This window comes from Hypomesus transpacificus, chromosome 2 (genome assembly GCF_021917145.1).
Source record: "Hypomesus transpacificus isolate Combined female chromosome 2, fHypTra1, whole genome shotgun sequence".
Lineage (NCBI taxonomy): Eukaryota > Metazoa > Chordata > Actinopteri > Osmeriformes > Osmeridae > Hypomesus > Hypomesus transpacificus.
In genome coordinates this window covers 15,981,659-15,995,877 of record NC_061061.1, presented here as the reverse complement: position 1 = coordinate 15,995,877, position 14,219 = coordinate 15,981,659, and the positions used below count along the sequence as shown (strand labels likewise).

The 14,219-nt window shown below is 44.7% G+C and overlaps 2 protein-coding genes across 5 annotated transcripts; one reads left to right on the top strand and one right to left on the bottom strand.

Moving 5' to 3' along the window:
• Nucleotides 1-4,369: 4,369 nt before the first annotated feature.
• med18 (mediator of RNA polymerase II transcription, subunit 18 homolog (yeast)) lies at nucleotides 4,370-7,556 on the bottom strand. The gene is made up of 3 exons (XM_047036769.1): nucleotides 7,247-7,556; nucleotides 6,752-6,869; nucleotides 4,370-6,110 (listed from the first exon to the last, which is right to left on the bottom strand). Exons 2-3 carry the CDS (start codon nucleotides 6,822-6,824, stop codon nucleotides 5,557-5,559), a joined length of 627 nt encoding a protein of 208 aa, XP_046892725.1. The 5' UTR covers nucleotides 6,825-6,869; nucleotides 7,247-7,556; the 3' UTR covers nucleotides 4,370-5,556.
• Nucleotides 7,557-8,350: 794 nt separating this feature from the next.
• LOC124478495 (cytochrome P450 4B1) lies at nucleotides 8,351-13,987 on the top strand. Of its 4 annotated transcripts, XM_047036737.1 has the most exons (12): nucleotides 8,351-8,757; nucleotides 9,186-9,330; nucleotides 9,416-9,460; nucleotides 9,623-9,750; nucleotides 9,922-10,046; nucleotides 10,185-10,339; nucleotides 10,575-10,681; nucleotides 11,346-11,536; nucleotides 11,909-12,042; nucleotides 12,517-12,581; nucleotides 12,766-12,848; nucleotides 13,486-13,987. In XM_047036737.1, the coding sequence occupies exons 1-12, from the start codon at nucleotides 8,563-8,565 to the stop codon at nucleotides 13,661-13,663; spliced, it is 1,551 nt and encodes a 516-aa protein (XP_046892693.1). In that variant the 5' UTR covers nucleotides 8,351-8,562; the 3' UTR covers nucleotides 13,664-13,987. The 4 variants fall into 4 exon arrangements, 3 of the variants coding, with proteins under 3 accessions (XP_046892693.1, XP_046892702.1, XP_046892713.1); XR_006957244.1 differs by lacking the exon at nucleotides 12,517-12,581 and having other exon boundaries at nucleotides 8,355-8,757; XM_047036746.1 differs by lacking the exons at nucleotides 12,517-12,581; nucleotides 12,766-12,848 and having other exon boundaries at nucleotides 8,355-8,757.
• Nucleotides 13,988-14,219: the final 232 nt, after the last annotated feature.

The following is a 14,219-nucleotide window of genomic DNA, read 5'->3' as shown; positions in this document are numbered from 1 at the left end:
AAAGTGTGGATCAACCAGCAAGGATCTTCTTCAAGGATTGGTTGGCACAAGTCCTTTCACACACACTAGCATCCAACAGTCTCGACTACAAATTAGGAGTAAAAACGGTGTGCACGGAGGCTATGACAATCAAAAAGCTAAAAATGCTGACGATAAATCGCAGAAATAAATTAATCCACCACTAGTCTCTTGTCCACTTTGGTTGCTAAAATTATGAAGCTCTCCGTCGAGTCGGGTATATTTCTCACGTTTCTCTTCAGTCTCCGGTCTGCCTTTTTCACTCTCAGTTGTCTCACATGTTCTCATTTGCTTACAACTCGTTTCGTCGACGTGAACCGATGATGACGCGCAGGCTCTCGAGTGTGAATAGATGCTGCCAATTGGATGGCGCGTGAAATCACTCCCAGAACATGCTTGAGGTAACCTAGCTACGGCATCCCGTAGGATACTCCCTCTTCATCAACTCACCTAGACTACGTAGGCCTACGTTAAAATTTAATTCGAAATGAAACAAATCTGAATGGCAGGTTATTGAGTTTATAGCCAGCAGAACGCTGGACGTTTAGGCTATATAGAAAGCCTACCCCATCTAGTCAATACAATGCACGTTATGCTTAATATTCAGAGGTACTCAAGAGCCAATTTCTGCATAAATGCCATATTCCAGCTAGATTGTAAAATGCCGTGTTTCTTTGTCCTCGTAGTAACCCAGACAATGCATGTGGTCTCTGATACTCCAGTCCAAGAGCTCCCGGTCAGATGGGTAAACCGTTTCACCTCTGGGTGGAACAGTAGCTCCTGATGGTGTAATTTTCCACCACGATTAGATAGATTTAGTTCAGATTATCATAGATTAGTTCACCCCAGATTCTAATCCCGTAGGAGTGAGTGGAAAGGGTTAGAGTCTGTGGTAATTTCTGCTTTATTCCCATCATTCAAAGATGTAATTTCTTATTATATATTCACCAATGCCTTAACGAGCCGGTTCACATATTTGTACAAGTCGAATAGGGAATTGTGGAATTGGGGATTGTGGAAGATAGCCGAGCAAGCACAGCCCTCGATTGACCCATGAATGTGTGCGTAATGCCCAGATTGCTGCATTCTCTGACCGAGGGGATTCCGCCCACGCGCCATTTATGGCCCCGCCTCCTTGTGTCTACAGTTGACAGCTGGGCGGGCACATGGCTCAGGTGCTTATGCGATTGGTCATAATGGTCACAAATAAATATGGCTATCGGTTCACTTTTTACAAAATCGGGTCAATACAGGTTTTTAAATGCTATCTCTGTTAATACTTGTCTAATTACATTAGATTATTAAAAATAATGCGACGAGCAGGTTGCTTGGGAACAAGCATAGTGAACTGGGGCCTGTACTGTAAACTGACGGTCAGAGCAATAGCGTCTAGTAACCTTTCAGGTCTAGAGAAAGTTAATTAGCTGGAAAGAAATGAAATTCTCCTCACCCACAAAATGCTTTGTGTGGACCTGCATCTGTTGGCTTGCAGCCTGTCTAGAGAGTAAGCCAAACATGAAAAGTGTGGCTTGATAATGATGTGGCCACATCATGCATTCCACATATAAAATGACTTTCTCAATTTTCCAGTGGAATCACAGCATTTATTTATTCAATATGTACCTGCATCCTTTCATTACAAACTATAGCTTCTTCTGTAGAGTACTAAAAAGAAACTGAAATGAGACAATTCAAAACAACAATCTGAAACTCATCAGAAAAAAAATAAAACAGTTCAAGTTGATTGAAGAGTCACTTCAATACATCAGCAATCCCCTCCATTCAATGCACTGCCAATTTTCATACAGTAAGATATAGTGTGTCAACATGATTGTAACATTAGATTTGTTTTGTGCTAATCAATAGATGTCAGCCGGTTACTACAGAACGTATTGACTTTGTTTTACAACCGGAATAGCGTCTACTGTAACAGACATAACTGGTTGGTCTGTGGATTAGAACCTACGGTACTTACTCACCTTATTGGCATCTAGACAGTCTGCTACCAAAACCCCCACTAAACAGTGGCTGACATTCTCCAGCAAGACTCCACTCCCCCAAACGTCCACCGTGCATTCAGAGTTGCACAACACAACCACTAACACCATGTCTGCTTAGAGGCCACTGATGATATGTCCCGCTTGAGTCAATTTCAAGAACCCAAAGTAGCACATGCACGGAATGAAATGATGTGTCATCGTGCGTCACACCACACAGGTATCGACAGTCAGGTCAGTCCTCGTGTCACGACCTGCGATTAAACAAAAGCATTTGGACACAGAAACAAACAGGCATTCTTCCACGTTACTTGTTAACAACGCTCAAGTCCATTTATGCCTCGTATCATCAACACCACAGAAATGGGGGGTCTTTTGTTAGGACCAAAAGTGGAATGTCTATTTTTTGTCTCGCATGGCACCAAACGTACTTACACCAGACAATATACTTGACACAAAGTCAGTGCCTTATTAGTCGGTAGGAGTTTAAAAGGATCTATGCCGCGAGCCACAGATTTGGTCAGCATTGCGTAACGTCTCTCAGTCACAACATCTCCGGCGGCCATGGTAACCACTACGACAACGACGGTGAGACACCAGGATGATTAACCCAATCAAGAGGCTTAGAGGAGACACACCCTCTGATGAAGAAAGGAGGATGGAAGAAGGGGAGAGAGAGACAGGCAGTTGGACACATAGCCTGCGAGCTCGTTGACATGGTGGTTTGTGTGTGAGTGTGTTCAGGCTGCTCTAGGCAGAGTGCTTTAAGTTGTCCCCATACCACACATTCCATTGGCAGCCGGGCTGGCTTGAGGCGCTGTGGCGGATCCTGGAACAGAACGCTCAGTGCAAAGATCGTTCCAGCCACCAGCCAGCCCTCCTCCAAAGCAACAACAAGGCCTGCATTGTGACCGTCAATTTGCACTCAAAAAGCACAGGAATTTCATTCACATAACGAAAATAGTTCTTTTTTTTGTTGTTGTCCCCTCTCTTCCCGGGTTCCCGCCCATGACTCCTCCCCTGCCAAGGCCCAGCACCCACATCCCCCACCCCGTGGCCTGAGTGCTGTGGCTCAGTCCCCTGTACTGCCACAGCCTCGTCGGGTTACGTAAAGAGGCATTCCAGCCTCTTCCTCTCTAGTGTGGCTGGAAGTCGGAGGAGCCACAAGGAGGCACTGGGGAGATCGATGTCCGCCCCGGGAAGAAAAAAAAGCCTCGCTTTGAGTCCCCTCTGAAGTTCCATCCCACTCTTTAACAAGCATATGGGCTCCCAATGACACAGGAAGGGGAGGGCTACGTTCCAAGGATCTGGAATGTTCCTCAGAAGGCCAGGCCAGATTTCACCCCTTGGTGGCAGAAGCCCAAGTTAGGCTGACTTTAAGACTTCCTGATCCCCGGGGAAGAGCTCGTGTCGCAGACCTTGGCATTAGCTCTGCCTCATTTGAACATTATGTTCAGACACATAAAGATGGATATTGCCAGGAGCTTTATTTTGAAAGTGTGGTAATATATAGAAGAAGAGAAGGGTTTGCAGGGTACAGCTTTTTCCCCCACCTTTTCAGAGATATGACAGCAACAGCTATAATATAGCTATGTAACTGGTACTGGTGTGACCATTTATCTTCTCCACCAGTCTTGTATAAAGGACTTATGTTGATGGGTTCAGGTAGAGGGAATTGAAGTCCACATCTTCAGGCATATGTTACAATAGTTTACCATAAGAAGTGCCAAACATTACCACCCATTGACTTGAACGGCATGAGCCAAGAGGCTGCGCTCCCTACGCGATTGGCTAATAACGCTTTTCTTTTGAAAAGCGATGCTCTCCCATTTCTTCGAACTAAGTGGCAAATCGCTTCGCCTCCAGCAGTGGGTTAAACCACTCACTTGTACAAGACGTTGGGTTTGGCTGGTTCCACAATAGCTGAGCAGGCCTGGTGCCAAGATGCTGATTAGCCCAGCTCTGTGTTAGCTCTCCACGCAGTCTGGAGGAGAGGGGCCCAGGGAAGCCAGCTCATCACAACAGAGGGGGCTACAGAGCACAAGTTTAAGTGAGGGAGCAGGACAGGCCGGGAGGGGGCAGAATGTAGCGCGTGAGCGCTGGACATGCACAGCCCCGGGCGAAAGGCATCCGCTTCTTTAATACATAATTCACTCGCTGCTCGGGCATCGCGGCCTCGCTCCTAGGAGCCCGTCGGTCTGGATGCAGTCGGAAACGCTGGCGTTCCCAGCCCATCAAAGGCTGGGCCTTTTTGACAGGCGAACGGACATCTACTTCTGTATATGTCGACTGGGCACGGAAAGAGAAGGTTCGACCCCCCCCCCCCCCCCCCCCCCCCCCCCCCCCCCCCCCCCCCCCCCCCGCGCGACAGAGGGAGGCGAATAGCTCGAACACCCGAGACCAACTGAGTCGTATTAAAACAGTGCGTATGTGACAGTGAGCCCCACCAACGCAGTCCTCACCTTTCCGCGCTAGCAGGCTCGACCTCGACGCTGACGTTCACGCGCTCAGACAGCTCCTGCCTCTTCCTCAGCAGCCTAGACAAGTGGCTGTGCATTGCTCTCTCAGCTGTACGCCAACCGCGGGCAGGCCGGCCATCTGCAACCCTCCACCGGAGAGAGGACGAAGGACGACGACGCACACAGGTTTTTACATGTGCATTAGGCAACATTAGCGCTCAGCGTACTCGCCATTAGGCCGAGCGCGCCGTGTGTAAAAGCCTCGGCTCAGATTGCCACGGCAGGGCCTCTAATGGGTTAACGTTGGAGATGAGAGGGGAAGGGGAGGGGGAAATCAATGCTTTTGTAAGGGGAAGAAAAGGAAAGCTTTCACAGGTCGATGTATCATTAAGCAATTGAGAAAGCTAATTAGAGCTGGGGGGGGATGTGCAGATCTCGCGGCTAATTATTTCCATGGCAACCATGGCTAGTGTGGATGATCTGAGGTGGTGATGTACAATAGCATCGAAGCAAGCAGCCTAGGTTTTGGGAAGATGAGGAGAGACCCCTAGTGGTGATGGGCAGTAGTACGTAAATCACTTCTGAGGTAGGGAGGGAGGCCTTGGGACAGTTTTTATTTAGCATTAAAACTTTACATCTCCAAAACACCAACAGAGTGAATGACTGACATTCATATGACTGTTAAATGAATCATATCTGATCTGATTTGGAAAAAGCTGGTCATTATTTACACATGCAATATCTCCCGTTTGTCCCCTAACCCTTGTGGGCCATGTAATAATCCTCTGGAAGTCCTTCACAAACATGACTGCAGCTGAATGCAGCCGCATGTCTCTAACAGGCTCTAACCTACTGAGTGAGTGAGAGAGGACATCCAGGCAACAGACAGACAGAACGAATGCCGGCGCAATCACAAAGCATGTGTTTTTTGTCGGATTCCCGCTTGTTAAAACGTAAACAGACCAGAAAATCTGTGCGTTTTTTCCTTGGGGGAGCGGGGGGAAGGCGGGGGGGGGGGGACGGGACACACACCTGGCCGAGACTGACCTCAGACTGCCCCCACCCCCTCCCTCCCGGACCCCTCACATGTGTCTCTTGGGGTCGATCTTCTCCAGGTGGACCAGCGGTTTGAGCTGCTCGGCGAAGCTGCGCATGTCCTCCGACATGGTGTCCTGCCCGGCGGGCGCCAGCACGCTCAGCTCCACCAGGTACGACAGCGACAGGGGCTCCGTGTTCTCCGTGTTCCCCTGCACCAGCACCCGCGACAGCTTGCTCACCACCACCTTCAGCACGCCCCGGCGGAAGATGTGGCCCTTGGCCACAAACTCGTGGTCCATCCGGAAGCCCATCTCGTTCAGGAAGTCGGGCAGGCTGTGGGAGGCGGCCACGTCCACGCAGTTGCGCACCAGCGCGTTGCGGCTCTTGTCGCCCACCTCGGGCTGGCCCAGGTAACGCAGGTGCCAGGGGGCGGCGGGGTGGCAGAGGGAGCGGCGGGCGCGGAGCAGGAAGGGGTTGCCCTGCTGGCCCTTGAGGAGGTACACCAGCTCGTGGTCGGCGAAGCTCTCGGGCTCCATGTTGTCACACAGGCCCCTCAGGCGGTGTAGGAGGCTCTCCAGGGCCTGGTCCAGCACACTGCCTGGAGAAGAACGACGTGGGGGGAAAACACTCAGGCCTACTCGGAAGTCGCGTCAAACTGCTTACATCTGCTTTTTGTTTAAGTAGCCCCAGCATTTGGCCTCGCAATAAGAAGCAGCTCATTTCCTTCATAGTATGGGCATTTCATATCCAGTGCTTGACCCTTTGTAACAACTGATCTGCATTATTCTTTGGTAGTAGTATTTATTGCAACTTGCTTACACACTCTAGTCAAGGGTGTTCCTGCTTTCATCAACAAAATCCACTAGTAGGCTCAACTGTGAGACTTACTGGGTGAGTGAAGTATGAATGCCTTCGCTGACCAGGGAAGGTAATGAAGGTGACACCAATACAATGAGACATACACTGAAATCCCACTATGGATGTGACTTGAGAAACATGCACCCATGCCAGAGTTTCTTGGTTTACCACATGGCTAATTCTGTTGCCAAGGTTAGCCTAGGTGGGGTGAAACAACAAGGTCAACTGAACCCAATCACAAAGGGTCAACTAAGACTTAATGCTACAGTCTAGTCTACCTTAGAGTGGGTGGGTTTGAGTCTGGACCATTTAGCCATATAGTTCTGTGAAACCAACTAAAAAGTTGAGCAAATTACACGTTTGACGTGAAAAAGTAGGTACCTTGTAACAGATATTCCATCATGTTGATAGTGCCCCCGGTAACGGGCATCACAGTGACCGGTGGGGCCTCCATCTCTCCCGAAACAGACGAAGACTTCACAGACGGTTAGACAGGGCTCTGGGGGGGAGGGTTATATACTGTCATATGAGAAAATACCTTCACTATTCTGGCGCGAAATAAATTGAAGTTGAATACAGAAGTATCAACCTGCAATTGCTTGATGCCACTGGAAATAGTTAGCTAGCCTATTTACCAGCAGACATGGTTTAGCGTTGAAATTATTTATCAAGCAACAGAGGGCAACTCACAAGCCCCAGGGTGACCACCACGGTCGACTAAGGTGCATTGAACGTTTATTAACGAGAGCAAGATCCATGGATTTTTTTTTGTGTGCGTGAGAATGTTTTTTATTCGATAGTCGAAATAACTAACACCCTACATAGTAACTGGATGAACTTTAAAGATTTACGCTCCTGGGCATCACCAACACTGACCTCAACTTGGGGGGAAAGGAAAGCCCGCTAACGGCATCAGCTCTTCTTCACCAGTTCCTCACTGTGGACCGTGTGGTAGTCGATGAACAAGTCCACACGAGTTAGACAGCCGGCTAGTGTGCGATGGTTTGCGAGGTAATAAACGAACACATCGGTGGAATAAAGTTGGATTGAAACTATGCGACTTCAAAAATTAAAGTAAGGAAAAAAATATAACGATTATTCAGTTAGTAGTGGTGGCAGAAAAACTACCTAGCCAGCAGGTTATCTTCTTCTTTGACTCTGATTGGGGGATGGTATCCTGCTAAAAGCTTCATACACTGCCACCTACTGTACCGGAGAATGTCGCCAGTGATGACCTACGCTTACTACTATGGATGCTAATCAGTGACATGTTTTGAATTTTACAAGGCATTGAATACTTAATCTGTTTTTAGGAGAGAGGTACGGTCCTACAGTACGTCCAAACAATTTCAGCATCTAAGAATCTTAAAGCCCTAAAGACAATAGACTTGTTTCAACTTTCATAATTTATTTCAATAAGGTTTTTCTGCTTTGTGAAACCTGTATGTATAGACCCTGCGTATAGATGGATGGTGCTTTACCTTTATTATCATTTCATTGTATGTGTCTTTTGCATTTTATATGTACTTGTATAATTGATACCTTGGCATGAGAAAAAAAAGAAGAAAAAAAAGAATATTTAATATAGACATTTAAACACATCTCTGAAATAGCGTAAAATCAGATTATCAGAATCAGAATTCAGTTTATTCGCCATGTATTTTATACAAACACGGACTGTAGCCTACTGTGGCAGGGAGGTGCAAACACTAAACATACCTACAAATCTTAAATTAAGTAAAAGTACAAAAGTTTAACTATTCCTAAGAACTAAACAATCTACAACAATTTAAATATAAAATAAAATATATATAAAAATAAGAATAAGACCGAACTTCCCACGTGCCATGAAGGGGATTTTTACTGGCTGTAGGCGCGGCTGGACCGTCCAACAGTCTTAAGCTTCCGCTGCCGGCAATTATGGTTGGCGGATCCATAGAGTTACGGCTCGCGTTACAAAATACAAAAACTAGTAACTGGCCTTGGATCCGTTTTTCACTTCTAAACACACTATGTGGGTACCCTCGATTTGTATGCTCTGTTTCGCCCAGACAAATCTGGTTTACAGTTCTCCGCCCATAACTCCCGAACCACGGATCCCTTTGCCATAACTACTAGGTCACCTTAATTGTTTTTCCTAGTTTCCTGTCTCTCAACCTTGAATAACAACAAGCTTAAATGCGAAATTGGCAATGGGGATAGCTGAGACATTAAAGACGCAATTGTCATTGGATTTGCGTCACCTTCATCACTGGGTTGCAATCTTCTTCCTTGTGACTGTTGTTTTTAAATTAACTCAACTAATTGTTAAAAGGAGACAATGGCTTTGGGCTCTTGAACAATTTCCTGGACCTCCACAACACTGGCTTTACGGCCATGTTCATGAGGTAGGTGTTCTAAACCATTTAACATGGCAGTTTTTTCTGAATGTAAAACCTACATTTATGAAACGTGTCGAAACATTGTTTCATCCTCAGCATACTGGCAGCGGCAACATCACCGACTGCGTCTGCAAAATTCTAGTCTACGAGGCAGTCTAGTCCAATAGTCTAATCTGAAACCGAATTTTGATGAGGTTTCGAATAATTAGTAGATAGAGACGTACAGTGGCGTAGTGGCTTCTCGAAAGAAAGTTGTCTGTTCTATTTGCATATAACTCAAATGTGATGTGGCCGATTCGGGTGACCCAAAATAGACATACGAACTATTGTTGCAAGACAAGTTATATCAGTAATTTTTTCAGCACTGAGATGAGACAGATACAAACAAATGGAGAACTTAATGCACTTTCCCCTTTCCTCGTGTTCTATTGCAGTTTAAACAGGATGGGACAGATTTGGATAAAGTGGTGACATGGGGGGAGACATACCCTCTGGCGTTTCAAATGTGGTTTGGTCCTTTTGTTTCATTCTTGAATATTCACCACCCAGATTATGTCAAAACCATTCTAGCATCTACAGGTGTGTATTTAGGCATATCAAATTGTACATCAGTGTGTCTGGTCTTATTTATTTAAATAAAACACGTGACCTGCTTTCTTAACAGAGCCCAAAGATGATCTTGCATATAGATTCCTTATTCCATGGATAGGTAAGTCAGCTGCTTTGTGTTGGTATTTCATGAAATATTGCTTTGAATTAGGTTGAGGGGGTCTTAGGTAAAGAGTTAAGGCACCCTCCATAAAAGAGAAAATATTAAACTTGGGGGGTCCTGTACTATTTGTTTTAATGACCCTCCTCTCTTCATCTCCAGGGGATGGTTTGCTTGTGTCTAAGGGCCAGAAATGGTTTCGGCACAGAAGACTTCTGACCCCTGGTTTTCACTACGATGTCTTAAAGCCATATGTCAAACTAATGGCGGACTCTGCGAAAACCATGTTGGTGGGTTCAGTGTATCCTACTACAATAACAGCAATAATCCTGAGAGTTGCCTGTCGAAGGAATGGCCATCACCAATCATAAGAGACATGAAGCCAGAAAATGAGGGATTGTGGTGTCAAAGTGTTTCTGACAGACCAAGTAGTGACTGGATCTGTCTTTTTCATCTTGCAGGACAAATGGGAGAGTCACTCTAGAAGCAAGGATACGTTTGAGTTATTTGAACATGTGAGCCTAATGACACTGGACAGTATAATGAAATGTGCGTTCAGTTCCAACAGTAACTGCCAGACAGAAGGGTCAGTTTCCACACCTCCTCCTTTATGTTCCACGTGGAATTTACCTTGTCAATGTCTTTTAGAATAACACTTTACTCCCTCTCATTCCAAAAAAAAACTGTTAAGGGAGAGATTACAGAGAATGCCTTCTCATTACAGTGGTACTAACGCATACATCAAGGCGGTGTACGAGCTTAGCGACTTGGTTAATCTCCGCTTCCGGGTCTTTCCGTACCACAGCGAGTTCATCTTCCACCTCAGCCCACATGGATTTAGGTATCGGAAAGCATCCAAAGTGGCTCACAGTCACACGGGTATGATCTATGAATTGTAATCTCTATTAACCCTGTGTCTGGACATGTCCAACTCAAGTCCATCATTTTAGCGAAAGACAAATGCACCATTCTGGAAGAATTGACACAGTTAAGCATTCCTAAAATCAAAATAATTACATTATACTGGTATTTAAAATGCCTTTCAATTAATTGAATAGCGTTCTGACTGGGGAAAGTGTGACCAATGCTCTTCTGTCATGTGATCTGCTTGTAGAGGAAGTCATAAGAAAGAGGAAAGAAGCACTGAAGGACGGGGAAGAGCTAGGAAGGATCCAGGCCAAGAGAAACCTGGACTTTCTGGACATCCTTCTCTGTGCAAGAGTATGTTACTGTTTTAACACACTGTTGCTTTCTTCACAGATACAGAATAGAATGGATTTATGATGGTGTTGCAGAGATGTTTTACATCTGGCTACATCCTGAACTGTACGTTATTATTAGAATTTGAAAGAAAACATTGGTTTATTACTCATTGTTTTGTGTAATGAACCCTTTGTGTTTACGCCATGTTCGCCGACTCTCCGGCATTTGGGTCCTACCCCAGCTCTCTCCCTGACACAGCAGAAATTCGACCAGGATGATTCTCCAAGTCATCCTGGAACTTTTGGTGCCGTGGATCAGACACACTATGTTACGCGTTGTCTGCCATCCTGATTTGGATGTTAGGATGCCATTTGAAACACGGGACATGATACGCGAGACAATGCTGACTGTCCCCTTGTGTCTCTTGTCAGTATCTTATCAGTTTACATTTACATTTAGTCATTTAGCAGACGCTCTTATCCAGAGCGACTTACAGTAAGTACAGGGACATTCCCCCTGAGGCAAGTAGGGTGAAGTGCCTTGCCCAAGGACACAACGTAATTTGGCACGGCGGGGAATCGATCCGGACACCTTCTGATTACTAGCCCGACTCCCTCACCGCTCAGCCATCGAGAGCACCTGACCCCTAACCCTAAAAACTGCTTTGTTCCCGTTTCTCCAGGACGAGGATCAGCAGGGCTTGTCGGACGAAGACATCCGAGCCGAGGTGGACACCTTCATGTTCGAGGGCCACGACACCACAGCCAGCGGGATCTCCTTCACCCTCTACAGCCTGGCCTGTAACCCGGAGCATCAGCAGATCTGCAGGGACGAAGTCCTCCACGTCCTGGATGGCAGGGACACCATGGAGTGGTGGGTCACCTGCCCACATCACAGAAGAAAATAGAAGAAGAAGAAAAGAAAAAAAAGAATACAAGAATGATGATGTATTGTAAAATATGACATTCTGTTACAGGGGTGAAGGTTTGATTTGAAAGGTTTGTGCTTGGTGGTTGAGGTGTAAATGAGAATTAATTTACACACTTTATCCAAAGTGATAAACCTTTCAACCTGAAATCTTTTTGATCTGCAGTCAAATGCTTCAATGAGCAATACCCATCCCCTGGTTAGAAGTCTTTTTATTTGTACATTTTTTATATTATACTTTACAATGTCTATGAGGGGACAGAAGTGACTGTTTCTACACTTGAATAGTGGAATCACTTTGATGGATTTGTTTTCTAGGGAGGATCTGAGTAAAATACCTTACACAACTATGTGTATTAAAGAGTCCCTCCGTCTCTACCCTCCTGTCCCTGGAATTTCCCGGAAGATAACCAAACCCATGACCTTTTTCGATGGCAGGACTGTGCCTGAAGGTACTGTCTTTTTTTTTAAACTTAAGTTTCCATTAATACTGTTGTATACAACATGAACTAGGACACAGGGCATGGTTTTTCTAACTCATAAAATAATAACTCTTAGGTTTACAATAGGTCACATTCTAACCTTTGCTTTAGTCAAAGCCTCTTTAAACATTAACTGGTATTTGTTTAAGAGACACTGCCTATCACTTTAACATCCAGTGACCCCCTAGTCATTACACCTCTTTTGGCTGTCCTTTTAGACAAAGCTATCTTTTCCATTTATCTATTGCATGTCACAACTATTACAGAGACTGGATTGTAGTCATAATAAGTTGATTACTTCCTAACTAAGCCAAGATCAGGAAGGATCATCTTGGCTTAGTCAGCACAACTCCTCACTTGTGCAGAGTGGGTCCTCTGTAGTGTAACTGCAGTTGTCCTATTATACAACTTAATATAAAATAAAATAAAACGTATTTTGTCTAGGTTGTCTCATTGGAACAAGCGTGTTTGGAATTCATAGGAATGCATCTGTCTGGGAGAACCCTCATGTGAGAATACCATCTGCATACACGTGTTGTCATTTAACTGGAGACTCAGGAACAGGGGTCAGATTGTCCAGCTGTGGGAACGAGTGACTGACGGCTATTGACTGTGAACTATGTCCGAAGAACCGGCCTTTGTCATTATTCTGTTCATGCTGTTTTTCTCTTTTTTTTCTTCCTAATCTGAAAGGTTTTTGATCCACTGAGATTTCTGCCTGAGAACTCTTGTAAGAGGTCACCCCATGCATTTGTTCCTTTTTCTGCTGGGCCTCGGTTAGTACACGCTGTTCACCAGACCTGATGTTGCTTGACGTGGTAAAGGAGGTTCAAGAAGATTTATTTTAGTCTTTTCAATCAAAATTACAGTACAAAGGAAATACTGTGATCTAGAAATTCACTGACAGTTTAGATTAGAACGACCCAACTTGATCATTGAAATCAAAATTAGATGTCGCCCTCTGCTGTTAAAAACAAGGTCTGCGATTCATTTTTCATCTCATCACAATATAATCGTCTTGCTATGCATGTTCTTAGTAGCAAGGGCTGGTTTTCACATTACAGCTACAGACACGGCTACTCATTTACGTGGCTGGAGTTTGGAGTCTTTGTCCTTGCGATGACCCAGTTACAGCGCTAGAATTGGCATTAGATGTTGTTCGCCATGGTAACGGCACCGCTTTCCCAACTCAACAAACAGAACTGGTCTTTTAGACCTACAACTGTTTTATTCTCTTTCTGGAAACGTTGTTCCAGAAAGAGACTAAATGGTTTATGGTCATGCACAATCTGTTGTATTTAGTATAAATATATAGTGTATGCTGTAAAAGTACTCTCATAACAATTTTAACAGCAAATCCTGTGATTTTCACTGCAAAACATAACCTTACATTTTTATCTCTCCCCATCTTAGGAATTGCATTGGACAGAACTTTGCTATGAATGAGTTGAAAGTAGTGGTTGCTCAAACACTCAAGAGGTACCATCTGATAGAGGACCCAACCAAGAAGCCTAAGATGCTTCCAAGGCTCATTCTGCGCTCCCTCAATGGAATCCACCTGAAGATTGAACCTGTTGAACTTGAACCGTGAGGAAAATCACCCCAATCAAGGACAACCATAAAAAATGTAACATTTCAGTGAGAAATAGTCACTAATTCATTTGAGCCATATCATAAAAGTAAATCATTTTCAGTTGATGTTGTGGCTCTGCAAGAGGTAGGCTAACTTTCTGTTTTAAGTGTGCATATTCTCACGCAGTTAGGATAATTATGAAAGGCAGTTTGTTACTATGAGTAACAAACAGCTAGACATGCAATGCAAACGTTTTCATTGATTTATTTAATAACATAATGCCGTTTGTGCCACCTATGTTTATATTCCTAGATTAATTTGTAAATAAAAACATTTACTACATTTATGTCATCTTTTGGACTGTTTGTATCCACTATGTTTCAGAGATACTTTCTTGAAAAGGGAATAAGTGGAGAATTGTGTCATAACAACATGAGTCATTTTCTTATCGGTTAAATAAAATATGAAGTTTGTGTGTATGCAACAAAACACGTGTAATGATTGCTTTATACCCACCATCTCCTTCAAGTATCGGGTCAGGCCACGTATTTGTATTGTATGTCTGTCTGAAAAT